We start from the raw sequence: 17,493 nt of genomic DNA, 5'->3' as shown, positions 1-17,493 counted from the left end.
AGCTAATAATCCCATGTGTACGTCCATGAGAAGGCACCAATAATGAAATTAAGATTTGTCAATAATATTTTTCATTTTGTACTGCCTTATTGGCAGAAATAGAGTTCACATAAATACAATGCAATGAGGATTAAAGGATAAAAGCTGCAAGAGATCAAACTAAAAGCTCAAAGTGATTCACAACAAGAACCATTACAGTTGCTTAATATGAAAATTAATGTTCTGTTTAGTGAAAAAGATCCTTTTTGACCAAATTTAAGGTCAGTGATGATCGCAACAAGTTGCTGAATAGGAAAATTTAAAGAGGCTCATCTTTGATTAATGTCTTATTAAAATGTGGATAACATGAATTGTTAAAAAATAATTTGTTACTTCCCAGAGGCACTTCAGCCTGTAACTTTCTGCTGGTTATGTAAGAAAATTGCAGTTTGGGACTCAACCCTGTGGTGAACTTTGCATTAACGTTATGAACTATGTGGTAGGAATTATCAATTAAAACCATAGGGAGTTAATTTTACACTCCCAAACTATGTGTTTGGCTTTGTTTGTCAGCCCACTATTTAGTCCAATTCCAGTTTAAATCCAATATTTTTTTTATTATAAATGAAGTCCCAGGATCCATAGTAAAAATTCAGCTTTTAACAGAATAGATAAACATCTACATGATGCAGTGGGACAATCATAAACAGCATAAGCAGAGATAGCCAGACAGTTCTCCAATAATGTATTTAACAATGAAAAGCTCAGAGTTTCAAGTTTTAGTTTTATTGTCATCTGCAGAGGAAACACGAGAAATCATCTCATCTGTCTTCCCAAGAGGTTTATTTGAGGTCCACCTTGTTAACATGTAGAAGTTTTAGAGAAGAATGCATGATACAACATTGAATAAAATGTAACAATGAGTGGTAGACAGTATCAAGTCCACACAGCAGTGAGTCCAGTGTACATGCACATTCAGGCCAGTGCATGTACATGGATGGAACACTGTTCAAATATTTAAAAAATAAAATAAAAACATGGACAAAATAAGTTTTCTGCAAAAGGAAAGCCTTTCTTACAAAAATCAAAAACCTAATTTGGGTTTAAAATCTCTTTGGTACAATCAAAATCACGTCTTTATCAAATAAAAGAAAAGGAGAAAATCTGCAACTATTTTGATAATCAACTAATACTTTCAGAAATTTAAGAAAAATTTCTCCCCCCAAAAAAATGCAGGTTCAAATTTAAGACCTGCTGTTTCATATTGACATATGTAACAGTAACCTGCATATCTTTAGGTTCTGAGCTGTTGATCAAAACATTTGATAATAGTCATTACAGTAATCAGCAATGTAAAAACTCAATGGTTGCAGCTGTATTCTACAGCCTCACTTCCTGCCAATTTTCTCAGCAAGACCATGAATCATATGTGCTCTCATGTGCGGGGTGACGTGTGGTTTCAGTTGGTTTCTCTTTCAAATGGTGTTTCATGTGAGGATTCACCAACACACTGATGGTATTTAAGCTCTGTAAACCAAGCAAAGCTTTTGTCGCAGACATTGCAGGCATATTGCTTATTCACATTGTGGACAACCATGTGAGATTGCATACTTGCTTTATGTGCATATTTTTTACCACAAACTGGGCAACTGAATGGTTTCTCTCCTGTATGAGTTCTCATATGTATCTTCAGATGGGACTTATAAAGACATGTCTGACCACAAACTGAACAAACAAATATTTCTTTCTCTTTTGGCTCTTTTTCTGAGTGAAATCTCATGTGGTTCTTCAAATGGTGAATCTGGGGAAACCTTTGACCACACTCAGAGCAGCTATATGGTCTACTGCTGTCTTTCCAAAAATCACTGTCAACACTATCACCACTCTCAGCTTCAAGGGGCTCTGAAGCGTGTTTGCCAGAATCATATCTATGACCACTTTTAGAGATTTCATCATTTTTCAAAGAGTTTAAACCTGATGGCCTTTTTCTGGTCTCCTTCCAAAAATCACTGTCAACACTATCATCAGTGTCTGGCTGTAAATGTGTATCTGGATGCGAGGTCCTGGCTGGTTCTGGTCCTTCACAGTCCTCTCCCTCAGTTTCTGTTTTTATCTGTTCAGACTGTCTTTGATGAAGCTGTGAGGACTGAGGTTTCTCTTCATCATTCTCAGTCTTCACAGGGACAGGGGTGGATGTGAAACCGGTAATATCAGCCGCCTCCTGCCCTTGAAGCTCCTCTCCCTCTTGACTGGTCCAGGGTCCATGAAGCTGTGTGGACTTACCACTACAGCTGTGACTTTTGACCTGATAACTCCAAGTGAATCTTTCGTCACATACATTGCAGCAGTATGGTTTCTCTTCTGTGTGGGTTCTCATGTGTAACTGCAAGTATTTCTGCGCTATAAATGACTTATTACAGAGTGAACAGCTGTAAGGTTTTTCTCCTGTGTGACACTTCAAATGGGAATTCAGAGCTGCCTCCTGGACAAATCCTTTACCACACTCAGGGCAACTGAGTGGTCTCTCCCCAGTGTGAATCCTGGTGTGTATGATCAAATGTCCTTTTCGGTAAAATCTTTTACCACATTGGGAGCAACTAAATGGTTTCTCCCCTGTGTGAATTCTCATGTGTGTCATCAGACTGCTTTTCTCTGTAAATCTTTCACCACACTCAAAAGATGTAAATGGTTCCTTCCCTGTATCACATTCTGCATCACTTACAGGTACTTCATTACTACTAAGAGAGTTTAAGCCTGATTGATGTTCTCTGGTCTCTTCCCAATCGCCATCACTGACTTCAGTCTCAGATTCAGAAGATCCTGAAGCCTTGTCATCACTACTGAATTGTAAATCGATGTCCGGAGCTGAACTCCTGGCTGGTTTTGGTTCTCCACAGTCCTCTCCATTGGCTTTTATTGCTCTGTGTCTAGTTTGTCTTGTGGACCTAACAATACACCTGTGTCTTTTGACCATACTACCCCACATGAATTTTTTGTTACAAATGTTACAGTTGTATGGCTTCTCTCCTGTGTGGATCCTCATGTGTGTCTTCACACTTGAGTTGTTGCTGAATTGTTTCCCACACACAGGACAGTTGACCGGTTTCTCACATCCACTGATTTTCAGACAGTGTAAGTCTGACTGAGGTTCACTGATTTTTGTCACATCAGTGTCTGGTGTTAAATGTGTACCTGAATGTGAGTTTGTGGCTGGTTCTGGTCCTCCATAGTCCTCACCATCATTTTCTGTTTTCATTTGTTCATTTTGTCTTTGATGAAGCTGTGAGGACTGAAGTTTATATTCATCATTTTCACTTTTCACAGGGACAGGAGTGAATGGAACTTGAGGCTGCTCTCCCTCCTGACTGATCCAGACTTCCTGCTGTTCCTCTTTAATATGTGGAGCCTCCAGCTTTGTCTCCCTATGCATGTCCGCTATACATCGGCTGAGACTTCCTCTTTCTGTAAGTTGTTTCTCTCCTGTGTGTTTTTTAACATGGAGGTTCAGAAGGTGATCATTGTGAAACGTTTCACCACACTCTGAGCAACTGAATCGTTTCCTGTCAGTATTACACGTTTCATCACTCGGTGAGACTTCATTATGTTTTACAGAGTTTAAAATTGACTCTCTGGTCTCTTCCCAGTCACCATCACTGACTTCAGTCTCAGGTTCAGAAGACTCTGAAGTCTTATCATCACTACTGAATTGTAAATCGATGTCTGGAGCTAAACTTCTGGCTGGTTTTGGTTCTCCACAGTCCTCTCCATTGGCTTTTATTTGGCTGTGTCTAGTTTGTCTTGTGGACCTAACAATACATCTGTGTCTTTTGACCATACTACGCCACATGAATTTTTTGTTACAAATGTTACAGTTGTATGGCTTCTCTCCTGTGTGGATCCTCATGTGTGTCTTCACACTTGAGTTGTTGCTGAATTGTTTCCCACACACAGGACAGTTGACCGGTTTCTTCAATCCACTGATTTTCAGACAGTATAAGTCTGACTGAGGTTCACTGATTTTTGTCACATCAGTGTCTGGTGTTAAATGTGTACCTGAATGTGAGTTTGCGGCTGGTTCTGGTCCTCCATAGTCCTCACCATCATTTTCTGTTTTCATTTGTTCATTTTGTCTTTGATGAAGCTGTGAGGACTGAAGTTTATATTCATCATCTTCACTCTTCACAGGGACAGGAGTGAATGGAACTTGAGGCTGCTCTCCCTCTTGACTGATCCAGACTTCCTGCTGTTCCTCTTTAATATGTGGAGCCTCCAACTTTGTCCCCCTATGCATGTCCGCTATACATCGGCTGAGACCTTCTCTTTCCGCAAGTTGTTTCTCTGCTGTGTGTTTTTCAATGTGGAGGCTCAGAAGGTGATCATGATGAAACGTTTCACCACACTCTAAGCAACTGAATCGTTTCCTGACAGTGTTACATGTTTCTTCACTCGGTGAGACTTCATTATGTTTTACAGAGTTTAAATTTGATTCTCTGGTCTCTTCCCAGTCACCATCACTGACTTCAGTCTCAGGTTCAGAAGACTCTGAAGTCTTATCATCACTACTGAATTGTAAATCTCTATCTGGAGCTGAGCTTCTGGCGGGTTCTGGTTCTCCACAGTCCTCTCCATCAGCTTCTGTTTTTATCTGTTCAGCTGAGGTGCTGACTAGAGGCTCTCTGCTCTCCTCAGTTTGACTCTGATGAAGCTGTGATGATGGATGACCAGCACACTGATGGTAATTGAGCTGATACAACTGAGTGAATCCTCTGTCACAAACACTGCATCTATAGAGTTCCTCCTTTCCATGAACTTCCATATGTTTGGTAAGATATCTTCTCCATGCAAACTCTTTACCACAAATTGAGCAACTAAACTGTGTTTGTCTTGTGTGGATTCTCATGTGTTTAATTAAAGACTCACTGTCAACAAAACCTGTGTTACAAACTGTGCAGTGGAAAGACTCTGCTGTGTGACATGTCATGTGAAGACTTAAGATCTCACGCCTGGCAAATGTTTTACCACAAACAGAGCACCTACATGGTTTCTCTCCTGCATGAATTCTCATGTGTGCCTGCAGATGGTGTCTATTGTCAAATCCTTTACCACAGTGAGAGCAGCTGAAATATTTATTGTCAGAATGAAGCTGTGACAATTCCTGAACACATTCGTGGCTCATGAGTTCTGACTCTAAAGTGAATGTTTTCTCACAAATGACACAACTGAGTAATTTCTCTCCTACATGGACAGTTAGGTGCCTTGTTAGATGTCCTCCTGTCACAAATCGTTTGCCACAAAAGAAGCATCTAAATGGTTTCTCTCCTGTTTGACCTAGATTGTGACTGTCTCCAGATCTTCTATGACGCTCATTGGAGCTGAATGGTTTCTTATCCTCATGTTTCACATGCTTTAGGTCTGACTGATGTTGCCTGGTCTGTTTGTCATCTATCCTGGTTTCAGTTTTAGTCATGTCATCAGAACAGCTGAATGGTTCCTTGCCAGTATTATAGCCATCATTTCTAGAGACTGTTTTATTTCTCCGATAGGTAAAACCTGACTGATGTTGCCGAGTCTCGTTCCAAAAATCAATGTCGTCACTGTCATCATCAAAAGTCTCTTTATCAGCGTTTGATTTTAAATGTTTATCTGTATTCAAGTTCCTGACTGGTTCTGAACCTCCAAAGCCAATTCGTCTTCGTCTGACGAACTCAGCGATACACTTGTGTCTTTTGATCTGAAACTGCCAAAAGAATCTCCTCCCACAGTCACTGCAGCTGAATGGTTTCACTCCTGAGTGGACCGCCATGTGTTGCCTCATGATTCCTCTTTGTGAGAATCCTTTTCCACAAACAGAGCAACTGTATGGTTTCTCTCCTGTGTGGGTTCTCATGTGTATTTCTAAATGGGAACTAAACTGAAGTTTCTTACCACAAACTGTGCACGTGAACAGTTTCTTGCCTTTATGCATTCTGATGTGGGTCACCAACAGGTAATTGTTGGGAAATGTTGCATCACATTCAGAACAGCTCAGGGGTTTCTTGGGTTTTTCTCTTCTCTCTCGCTCTGATGTCTCATTGACACACTTGTGGAGTCTGAGCTGTGACGCCCCCCTGAATCTTTTCCCACAAATGCTGCAGCTGTAAGGTTTCTCCCCTGTGTGGATTGCCATGTGATATGTTAGAGCTCCTTTGTGTCTATATGTTTTACCACAAATTGAGCAACTGAATGGTTTCTCTCCTGTGTGAATTCTCAAGTGGTAGTCCAGACCTGTTTTCTGAGTGAACCTTTTATTACAAAAGGAGCAGCTAAATGGTTTTACTCCGGTATGAGTTCTCATGTGTGTAGTCAGATTTCCCTTTTGTTTAAATGTTTTACCACACACAAGGCACCGAAATGATTTTCTATCCTTCCAGTCTTTATCACACCCATCACTTTCAGTCTCTGCAGAGTCTTCAGTCTTGTCAACAGGATCTGGATGCGAGTTCCTGGGTGGATCTGGTCCTCCACAGTCCTCTCCATCAGTTTCTGTTTCCATCTGTTCAGTCTGTCTTTGATGAAGCTGTGAGGACTGAGGTTTCTCTTCATCTTCATCTTCATTCTTCACAGGGACAGGAGTGAATGGGAACTTAGTGACCCAGGCTTCCTCCTGTTCCTCTTTAATGTGTGGTGCTTCTGGGTCCTCCTGGTCCAGACTGGGCTCCCACCCCTGCTGCTCAGGGGGAACCTCCTCTTTAATCACCAACAGCTTCTGAACATCTGGTGGAACCACTGAAATACAAACACACATTTAAGAAAACCATGAGTTTGTGCTAAAGCCTGAAATTGAGCTTTTTGATTTTTCTGTGATCACAATATAAAATTATATCTGCTAAGACACAAACAGTGACCGCATTTAATTATAGTAACAGTATCCTGAGGCTTTGCACAGCAGTCATTGCCCGTTTAACCCCCACCAGTAACAAGACATCCCTTTTTCCAGTGTCCCCTATTATTTTGCTGAACCTGCAATTATGGCTGCAACCAATGATTATTTTCAGTATTGATAAAGTATCAGTTATTTTCTTGATTACACGTTTGGTTTATAAGACATCAGAGATCAATGAAAAATGGTGATCACAATGTCCTACAGCATAAGGTGATGACTCCAAGTGGTTTGTTTTGTCCCAACCAAGAGACCAACACCCCAAATTGATAAATTTACTATTAAGGGTGGGTAAATGTTGGCTGAGGAGTAGACATGTGTGACTACTCTTCTCACACTTTTGAACTTTTGTCCTTCAAACCCCATAATTCTCTAACTTTTTGCAACTACATCATAAAACTACTGATTAACTTAAGTCCTCACAAAGAAATGTCATCTAAATCCACAAAGCAGACTAAGAAAGACTCCATGCTCAAGGATGACATTGCCTTTAGCGAAGTTAGCATGGCTGCCATAGCCAACTTGCTAGAACACTACAAGGTGGCCCGTTTGGCAGAACTCAAGATGGCTGTCTCTACTCTTCAATCTAAAATTGAGCTGGTGCAGGTTACTTTTTCCAGGTACAGGTAGCAAAATACCTTTTTTTTTGGGAGTCTTGATCAATGAACGCCTGTTGACCTTAGATGGCACATGTTGAGAGCCAACCACTGCAATTGTTCAGCTAAAGGTCAAAGAAGTGTTGTCAAAAATAGATATATCGATAAATATCAATACAAGCACTTTCCAATTTTGTAGTATAGATGCTTCAGGACCACCTGCAAGTGTGGACCTCTAAACAGGTTCGAAGATGCCACCTCTGACCAAAGAGATGAAAAAGATAATGTAAGGACCTTACCAAAAGAGTGTTGCACACGGCTTGTTTCACTGACCCATGCTTTAAAAAGCTTTTTAGATGAAACTGACGATTTATGTTGTTGATAATTATCTTTTTTTGTGCTGATTTATAGTTTTAACCACGAGTGAGGTGGCTGTCACATTTCTTGAGGCCAGCTATATTTTGCAAACATGACTGTGAATACAGTACCTGCACTGGATGTCACATAAAGACCAACAGTGTTGAGAGCTTCTTGTTACAGTTTGAGCATGTTACAGAACATCACATTGAAATAAATCATGATATAGTCAATCACTGTAAAATCAGACTGGTTTTTGTTTGACTGAATGTCTCCCAGCCCCACACTTTTTGCAATATCTGCAGATTTAGAACTTTATTAGTCTCAAAGAGCTTTACAAGTTTAAATAAACAAATTAGATTTCTTCTGTGTTACACCGATATAAAAGATTGACAAACAGAACATCCTCAGAACTGAGGAGCTGGAATCAATAAATGTTTGGCTTTTTTTGCTAGAAAAATGATGTAACAATACTTTCACATTTTTGTTTCAGTTCTGTTACCATCAACTTTGAAGTGACAGATTTTATCCACTAGATGGATCCACGCTGCCACACAAAGTTGCTATTTTTGTTTTTTAAATGAAAAATTCAAACCGTCTGTGTGGATCATCATTAGTCTAAAGTATTCTTTGCTCACTTAAAGAACCAGAATTAATCTGATCCTGAGAACGAGTCTAAAAGTTATTCTACAACAGACTGTTGAATTCAAACCAACACAAGAAATCAAATATAATTTTCCTTTTTGTTCAACAAGTTTGGATGTTTATCAATCAACTGGCAACTATTCTGATCACTTTTTACGCCATCTTTAGAGAAAATGTGCTCCACAACCTAAGTGGGAACATTTAGTGTCTCACTGAGACGCGGCACTGCGGATCAATACTGGACTCTGCTGCGGCTGGCAGAGTAAAGATGGATTAGATAACATTAGCTTAGCTTCAGCTCCCTGAAACATGAGCAGAGCAGCAGAAAGAAAACAAACCTGCTCTTCTCAGCTTTATTTCCGGCTGAAGAATTGCATCCAGCAGCTTCTGTTGCCGATCAATCTCCTTTTCATATCTGGATATTGTCGTCTCAAAGTGTCCAATCAGATCCTCTCGTGGTGCAGTCAGCAGCTGCTGTTTGAATGAATCTTTAATCACTGACAACTGCTGAACATCTGCCGTTTCTGAAATACAGAAACACACACACATTATGGAAAAACATGAGTTATCTTAAAGCTCGAAATAGTGATATTTTCTGGATAAACTATGAACAGTTTTTCACTTGGATTTCTGTAAATGAACTAAAACTCACAACAACTGACATTTAATGGACCAGTATGAAGGATTTGGCTGCATCTAATGCTGAGCTTGCAAACACCTCGTCTCGCTGTGAAAATACTCCACTACAAGTAGAAGTACAGTATTAAAAATCTCACTTTAGTAAATTATTATTTAAGTAGTAGTTGCAGGAAAATGTTCTTGTCAGTGTTTTTATTGGATTAATATTCCTGCTGCATTTTACTGCTGTGGATTTTCAAAAGTTGAGCTCATTTTAACACTGTTGGCTAGTTTAATCTACAGCAATGCATCATGGTCCATAAGACCATCATATGGTTGCTGTCCTGTGAGAATCATGTATCTCTAAAAATCAGAAAAAAAAGCTTGATTTTATTTTTCAGCTGATCCAAGAAAAAAGTTTATTTGACTGAAGAAGAAGAACCTTCAGTACCATTTCACTATCAGACCACCTTCATAAATGTTTATAACTAACCTATTAATTGGTTGTAGGGACATTATAAAGTATTAATAAACATGTTGGAACGAAAAAGGTCAACAGTGACTTAGAGCTTGAGATCTGTGCCCAGATCTGACAGGACCTGACAGGTTTGGGTCAGGTCGGGTCGATTTGGGCTGTAATATTATTATTATAATTATTATTATTCCCCCATGTATTTTTACTGTCACTGCCAACTTCATCACTGATTTGTTAAGAAGTTCCTGCATTTAAACACCATCAGTGGACCTTAACGGTCAAAAAGTTTGAGATTATTTTTTGCATTATTTTATTTTGCAAAAATGTTATCCTGCGGTCAACGGAAGTTGAACGTCACGCGAGCGCGCCCAGTTCCAATTCGCAAGTGCGTGCAGCGGCCAGAGCGAGTGAGCCGTACGAGCAGGTGTGTAAAATGGACGAGGATCAACCAGCAACGAGCGACCAACTAGGGCTGAAACGAGTCGCAGTTGACCCGTGTCCCGTACGGATCACAGTTGACCCGTGTCCCGTACGGATCACAGTTGACCCGTGTCCCGTACGGATCACGGCTGACCCGTGTCCCGTACGGATCACAGTTGACCCGTGTCCCGTACGGATCACGGTTGACCCGTGTCTCGTACGGATCACAGTTGACCCGTGTCTCGTACGGATCGTCCTCTACGGTTCTGACCACATGTGAGCATCATAGTTTTTCTGTCACTGTTAGTTTTGTATAAGTTATAAAAGCTGAAATCTCCATGCAGAGCTGCAGTGAACAGAAGGACAGACGCTGCTGTGTGCAGCTCAGCTCTCAGTTAAAAGTCGTCACGTCGCCTCGAGTGAAATCCAGACCATAACTTTTTTCACTGATGTAACTCTGCTGTCACCATAGAAACAGATCATCAAACTGTGATGTTGATTGAAACTTTGGTGATCAGCTGTCTTAACTTGTCCACAGCTCCTCTCTGCTCACCGCTGCAGCTCTGTCTCACCCCGTCTGTCACACAGTGTGTCTGCTGATTGATCATCACTTCTAACCAATCAGATGTGCTGCTGTAGGCGGGACATTGAGCCAGACAAGTGCATTTTTAAAATAATTTAACTCTAATTCCAACACTTTTTTCTTTTTTGCACTACACAGGAAGTGCTTTGAATTGTTACTCAATAAAAGAGTTAAGTCATTCAGCAACTGACTGTTTTTTTAATGGTGCAATAACTTTGTGGTGTATTTTGGGTTGCTGTTGTCAAATGGAAAATCAATAATCGCTGATCGAGAATCGTTAATAATCGAAAATCGGTTGGTAATCGAATCGGGACATCAATAATCGTAATCGAATTGGATCGGGAAATCAGACAGATTAACCACCCCTACTATGTAATCTACTTAGTTACTTTGAGTTTTGAGAACAATTTTAATGAATATCCAAACCTTCCATCTGCATTTTTGCAGCCAATCAGATGATCCAATCGCAAACAGGCCAATGAAAACCAGGACATGTGGATGAACATGAACACACACACAAATACTGTGTTATTGATGATTAATCAATTCATTGATTGTTTGTGTTTAGAACGATCGGTTAAGGAAAGAGCACAAAACTTTTAGTCCTAGTTTGGAGTGTGACCACTGAGCAGAACAGAAAAAGTAAAAAGTAACTAATACTCTGAGAGAACACTTGTAATGGAGTAATAATGTTTGGACCTATTTTTCAATTGGCAAGATTGTGACAGGATTAATTAATTTGATTTGGTCATTTTTAATAAAAAATGATTTCAGCTTAAAACCATTAGTAGAAGAGAAGTGAACATTTACAGATTTCTGACAGATTTGCTCTGAACAAGTGAAAAAAACCTTTGATGATGGTTTATCATATTTATAAATCTTTTATGAAAGTAGTCTCATTGTAAAGTTTCTCAACAGGAACATATCTGGAGATACGTGGTTTTCACTGGACAGGAAAGTATGAAACACTGTAATCTAAAAAGTAACTAGTAACTAATTCTGTCAGACAAATGTAGTGGCGTAAAAAGGAGACTATTTACCTCAGATATGTGGTGGAGTGTAAATATAGAGTTACATAAAATGAATGGAAATATTCAGGTGAAGTAGTTTTAATTTGGACTCAAGTAAAAATACTTAATTACTTCGAGGCACCTTCAAATGGCCTCATACATTAAAAAAGTAATCAATCAAAGCAGTCAAAGAACCAAATGAAACTCGTTAGCAGGAGCTAGCTGCTGCGGCTAACAGAGAGTATGGATGGTTGTGCTAACGTTAGCTTAGCATCAGTTCAGTCAACATGTTTCCAGCAGTAGAACTAAAGAGAACAAACCTGCAGCTCCTCTCAGTTTGATTTTAGGCTGTAAAATCACATCCAGCAGCTTCTGTTGTCGATCGATCTGCTCCTCATATCCGGATATTGTTGTCTCCAAGTGTCCAATCAGATGTCGTCTCTGTGCCGTCAGCAGCTGCTGTTTGAATGAATCTGTCCGCTCCTGAAGTCTGGAGGACATTTTACACTCTGGACAGAGTCAAAGTGGACACTGAGAGGACAGATTCACCGAAACATTCACTCATTATAACACAGAGGCTAACACACAAGCTAACCGCTAACCGTCCGCCAGAAGGAACTGCCAAGACCCGGAAACAAACATACTACTTCCGCTACACTCCCGACGTTCACAATAAAAGATCGATAATTGTTTTAGGAAAATAAATGTGAATCATGCTTTTAATATAAGGTGACCAGATGTTTAAAATTAAAGCCACATCATGTTTAATTATATAACAAACTTATTCATTAGATTATCCATTCTATTCTAACTTTCCCAAATGTATATTTGACTTTGTTACCGTTAATCCTTTACAGTTCTGCAAATTAAAAACATACGAAACATTTAATATTATTGTTTAAAATGTGACTAACAGGATGGATTCATGACTCAGTTAGTTTGAACAGGAGTTTTAGTTTTAACTCATGTAATTAGTATTTATTGAAAACATATTAAATATATTCTAAACATGCTGAACATTAAACACATTAAAAAATATAAACCGATAATTTTCCCTAAAATCAAAAGTGTTTCATCTGTTCCAACTGACCCACACCCACCCAAACACACACTCTCTCTATGTTTTGCCGATCTTTAATCTTTTGTTAAGATTATTTACTTTTCATCTTTAGATAATCTGGAATCTTTTTAAAAAAATAATCTTGTGAATCTGATTTGTCATTATTTGGGTGCTGGAAAATAAATTATGAACTATTAATCACTTTCATTTCAGTGAGTTTACAGGCAGGTCAGAGGTAAAGATCACTGATAACTGATTATAAAGTTACACCTTTAATGGTAAATTACATTAACAGTTGAAATGACGGTTGGTTTAAATACACTTCCTTACATTTTGTGATACATTTTTAAACCAAATGCTTTTTGAGGAAGCAAATTTTAGCTCATTCGATCTCCACACTAAACACAACTTTAATATTTATATCAAACTTGATTTAATTTTGCACACAGATCATAAAAGTTGGGGGAAAAAAGACAAACATGAAGTCATTGATCACGTCACTTGGTTTCCCTCCAAAAGAGTTTTGCAGCTCCTGAATGTGGATTTGAGGGAGTCGTAGTTTTTCTTGTTCATAAAGCAAAAAAAAAATCCCACAAACCTAAAGATGATTATGTTTCTGACACAGATTCGTTTTTGTGCTGCTCTGAAGCATCAGTTTAGATCAGAGACAAAATGATCTCATGTATTTCATCTGCAAGCGCTCACTTTCCTGACCTTCAGAGAGAGTTTGGTGATTGATTGAGTTTGGTGATTGATTGATTGGTCTGATGAACGCTGCTGCTCAACAGATCAGATAAATGCACTGATCTCATGTGAACATCTGGGCAACCAAACCTCTGTATTTGTTCACTTCCATTTTAAAAGGCAATAATATTTATATTTTGTCTCATTAGTATAATACTACACACCATGTGTATATTACAACATGAGTCCAATTATCCATATATCTGTTCAAGAGAAAAGTGTATATAGTGTTTATACTTTACGTGTTTTTGTTTTAAAAATATTATTATTTAATATTTCATTTTTTACTTTATTTGAAATATTCCTTTATGATTTAAAGATTTATATTTATTTATTTGCAATAAAGTTGATCATATCTTACCTTATATATGTAATTCATGTTAAATATTGATAATGTTAATAATTCACATAAGATAATATCTTAATGGAACACAGAGAGATCAATACACTTGACTGCTCTGAAAGAAATTTGTTTCAGACATGCGCAGTAACTGTTGTTAAAAATGTTACATAAGATATTACATACATACAATCAGGGGTGGAAGTAACTAATTACAAATACTCAAATTACTGTAAATAAGTAGTTTTTTGGAGGTACTTGTACTTTTATATGTAGATTTTCAGTCAGACCACCAGTCGATTGTTAGTGTTTAAGGAAAAAGAGGTGAGACTGAAGGTTTGATTTAATGCTGCTGTTGATAAGTCATTTAATGTCAATGTTTAAAAAGTAATACTACTACTACTTAAGTAAAATAATACTTTGTACTTTTACTTAAGTAGTATTCTAACACCAGCACTTTAACTTGTAATTGAGTAATATTTTAGTAATGTAATAGTACTTGTACTTGAGTACAGATATGCAGCAATCTTTCCACCGCTGCTTACAATGCATATTAACCAAAGACATATATACACAACTAATTTTTGTCTCAGAAAATCATCAGGGCTTTTATTTTGAAGTCCAGAAACGTGCATGTACCGGAAATGATTGGAATAAGATGGTGTCGACCAGTCCCCTTTTTTCATTCAAAAAGTTTCCGTGTTTCTCTTTGAAAAGCTCCGTGTGTGTGTGTGTGTGTGTGTGTGTGTGTGTGTGTGTGTGTGTGTGTGTGTGTGTGTGTGTGTGTGTGAAAATGTCTAAAGTCCAGATGTTGAGAGCGTTGGTGAAGCAGCGACTAACTGCGGCTGCTGAAGACATATTTGGTCTGTTTGAAAGAACGATAGCAGAGTACGAGGAGACACTTTGTCGTTCAAAAGAGGAGAACGAGAGACAACGGAGACTACTGGACGCTGTTTTCAACCCTCAACTTCGGTTACACAGAGCAGGTTTGGACCCACACTCACTCACTGATCACACACATCTGATCACTGATCGATCAGCTCTGATCACTGATCACACACTCATCACTACTCACACTCTGGATCTACTGACAGCAAACAGCAGAGCGCCTCTATTCTCTACTTTACGGTAACTGAACCAGTCAGTGTGACAGGAAACAGGCTGCCACACTGTTTACTGACTGTTTACTGACTGTTTCTGACTGTTTACTGACTGTTACTGACTGTTTACTGCAGTGAACAGAAGGACAGATGCTGCTGTGTGCAGCTCAGCTCTCAGTTAAAAGTCGTCACGTCGCCTCGAGTGAAATCCAGACCATAACTTTTTTCACTGATGTAACTCTGCTGTCACCATAGAAACAGATCATCAAACTGTGATGTTGATTGAAACTTTGGTGATATCAGCTGTCTTAACTTGTCCACAGCTCCTCTCTGCTCACCGCTGCAGCTCTGTCTCACCCCGTCTGTCACACAGTGTGTCTGCTGATTGATCATCACTTCTAACCAATCAGATGTGCTGCTGTAGGCGGGACTTATGTATTATACTGTACAGTGTATAATGATCTAATATATGTATAGTATATACATAGTACAGCACTGTATAAGTTTGAAGTTTTTAATATTATTACCATTATCATTACTATGATCATTATTATTACATTACATCACTATGGTGATAATTACAGACAGACAAAGATCAAAGACAAGTGCATTTTTAAAATAATTTAACTCTAATCCCAACACTTGTTTCTTTTTTGCTGATCTGAAAAATAATCCGATCAATGACTCAAAACCGTGATACGATCTGAACTGGGAGGTTTTCGATCCGAATCATCAAAAGTCATTTTTCTCAGTTCTGCTCTCTGTGCCAAACGCAGATGATACTGATACATCCCTAATTAACATGAAATCAGTTTTTCTCAGTGTGTGTTTGTTTTGTCTGTTTCCTGCAGACATCCAGCAGGGGTGGAGCCCCAGTCTGGACCAGGAGGACCCACGAGAGGCCCCACACATTAAAGAGGAACAGGAGGAAGTCTGGACCAATCAGGAGGGAGAGCAGCTTCACAAGCTGGAGGAGGCTGATCTCATCACGTTCACATTCACTCCTGTCCCTGTGAAGAGTGAAGATGATGCTGAAGAGAAACCTCAGTCCTCACAGCTTCATCAAAGACAAACAGAACAGATGGAAACAGAAGCTGATGGAGACGACTGTGGAGGACCAGAACCAGACAGGAACTCACATCCTGATGTACATTTAACACCGGACAAGACTGGAGACTCCTCTGAGACTGAAGTCAGTGATTGGGAGGTGACCAGAGACCCTCAGTCAGGTTCAAAAAATGTCCAAGTTAGTGACATGAGATGTAACGTTGATGAGTCACTCAGTTGTTGTGAATGTGGAAAAATATTTGTCTGTGAAGCAGCTTTGAAGAGACACATAATAACTCATAAAGGAGAGAAACCATTTCACTGCTCTGAGTGTGGCAAAGCATATACCAAAAGGTACGGTCTGAAGAGACACATGAGAACTCACACAGGAGAGAAACCATTTGGTTGCCCTGACTGTGGTAAAAGATTTGGACGAAAGGAACACCTGATCATTCACATTAGAATTCACACAGGAGAAAGACCTTTCAGCTGCTCAGTGTGTCAGAAATCTTTTTCAGTGCGTGAAACTTTACAGAGTCACATGAGAACCCACACAGGACAGAAAAGATTCAGGTGCAACCTTTGTGACAAAAGATTTGTCTGGTGTAGACAGCTCAAAATTCATAAATGTACTGAATCCTCACAGCTTCACCGTAGACAAACCGATTAGAGAGAAACAGACGCTGAAGGAGAGGATGAAGTGCACCCATTGTTCTAAATGGCAGAACGCGCACTGAAAGCATCTTGACGCGCGTCAAACTGACTTGACGCTCGCACTCCGAACTTGTTTCGGTTTTGGAGCGTCAAATGAGGACCAGGGCTTTTTTTATCTGGAGCTGCAGTTCGTGTTTGGGGAGAGTTAAAGGAGTAAATCTGTGGAATAACGTAGAAAAGGAAAAAAGATTTTAAAAAAGCAACTTAAAAATGATGAACAAATATAAAACTTAAGTATGAATTGTGTACATGAAATGTGTTTGGGATTTTTTGGGTCCTCAGTATATAATGTACATATATTTTCTTTCTGTTTCATTTCACTGTATAAATCTAAAGGGAGACGAACTAGAATATTGATAACGATGGTAAAAAAAAAAAAAGGGAAGAGTAATAAACTCAGGCTTCAGCCACAGTCAGTATGAACTTGTTCTGTTTCTGAAGCAGTGATTTATTATTGTTCTTTTTTGTTCACTCATTTCAGTCTTATAAGTTATAAAATGAAGCTCAAACAGTTTTGTTCTATTTACTGGAGTAGTAAATAACATCTCCCCAAATTTTTTGGGATGGTAAAGATTGTTTTTGGTGTGAGTCAAATGATCAGCTGTTACCAGGGAAACTTTTGATTTTGAGTGAAATAAAAATTAAAACAAATTTCTATTCATACATTTTTTTTCTTTAGCTGGTGACCAAATAAGATGATGACTTTCAATGTGTCCACTGTCATGAATCAATAACATCCCAGCTGTTTGATAAGTGCCAGTAAGAAAACAGTTTTTTTATTCCGAGCACAATGCAGATTGTTTTTATTTCTTAGTGTTATAGTCAAAATTTTTCCTGATTTTTTTCTGCAGTGCTGTTTTTCACACTTGAATTTTCTGACTAATGA

The 17,493-nt window shown here is 38.8% G+C and overlaps 2 protein-coding genes across 2 annotated transcripts; one reads left to right on the top strand and one right to left on the bottom strand.

The window, feature by feature from the left end:
• Nucleotides 1-619: 619 nt before the first annotated feature.
• On the bottom strand, nucleotides 620-12,236 carry LOC146313663 (uncharacterized). Its single transcript, XM_084739673.1, has 3 exons — nucleotides 11,923-12,236; nucleotides 8,835-9,020; nucleotides 620-6,732 (listed from the first exon to the last, which is right to left on the bottom strand). Exons 1-3 carry the CDS (start codon nucleotides 12,101-12,103, stop codon nucleotides 1,439-1,441), a joined length of 5,661 nt encoding a protein of 1,886 aa, XP_084595799.1. The 5' UTR covers nucleotides 12,104-12,236; the 3' UTR covers nucleotides 620-1,438.
• A 2,204-nt stretch (nucleotides 12,237-14,440) lies between these two features.
• LOC146313662 (uncharacterized) lies at nucleotides 14,441-16,797 on the top strand. The gene is made up of 2 exons (XM_084739655.1): nucleotides 14,441-14,732; nucleotides 15,698-16,797. The coding sequence occupies exons 1-2, from the start codon at nucleotides 14,540-14,542 to the stop codon at nucleotides 16,561-16,563; spliced, it is 1,059 nt and encodes a 352-aa protein (XP_084595781.1). The 5' UTR covers nucleotides 14,441-14,539; the 3' UTR covers nucleotides 16,564-16,797.
• The last annotated feature ends 696 nt before the right edge of the window (nucleotides 16,798-17,493 follow it).

Source organism: Lutjanus erythropterus, chromosome 16, assembly GCF_056507025.1.
Source record: "Lutjanus erythropterus isolate fLutEry1 chromosome 16, fLutEry1.hap2, whole genome shotgun sequence".
Lineage (NCBI taxonomy): Eukaryota > Metazoa > Chordata > Actinopteri > Lutjaniformes > Lutjanidae > Lutjanus > Lutjanus erythropterus.
Note: the sequence above shows the minus strand (reverse complement) of the source record. Positions and strands in the feature narration are given on the sequence as shown.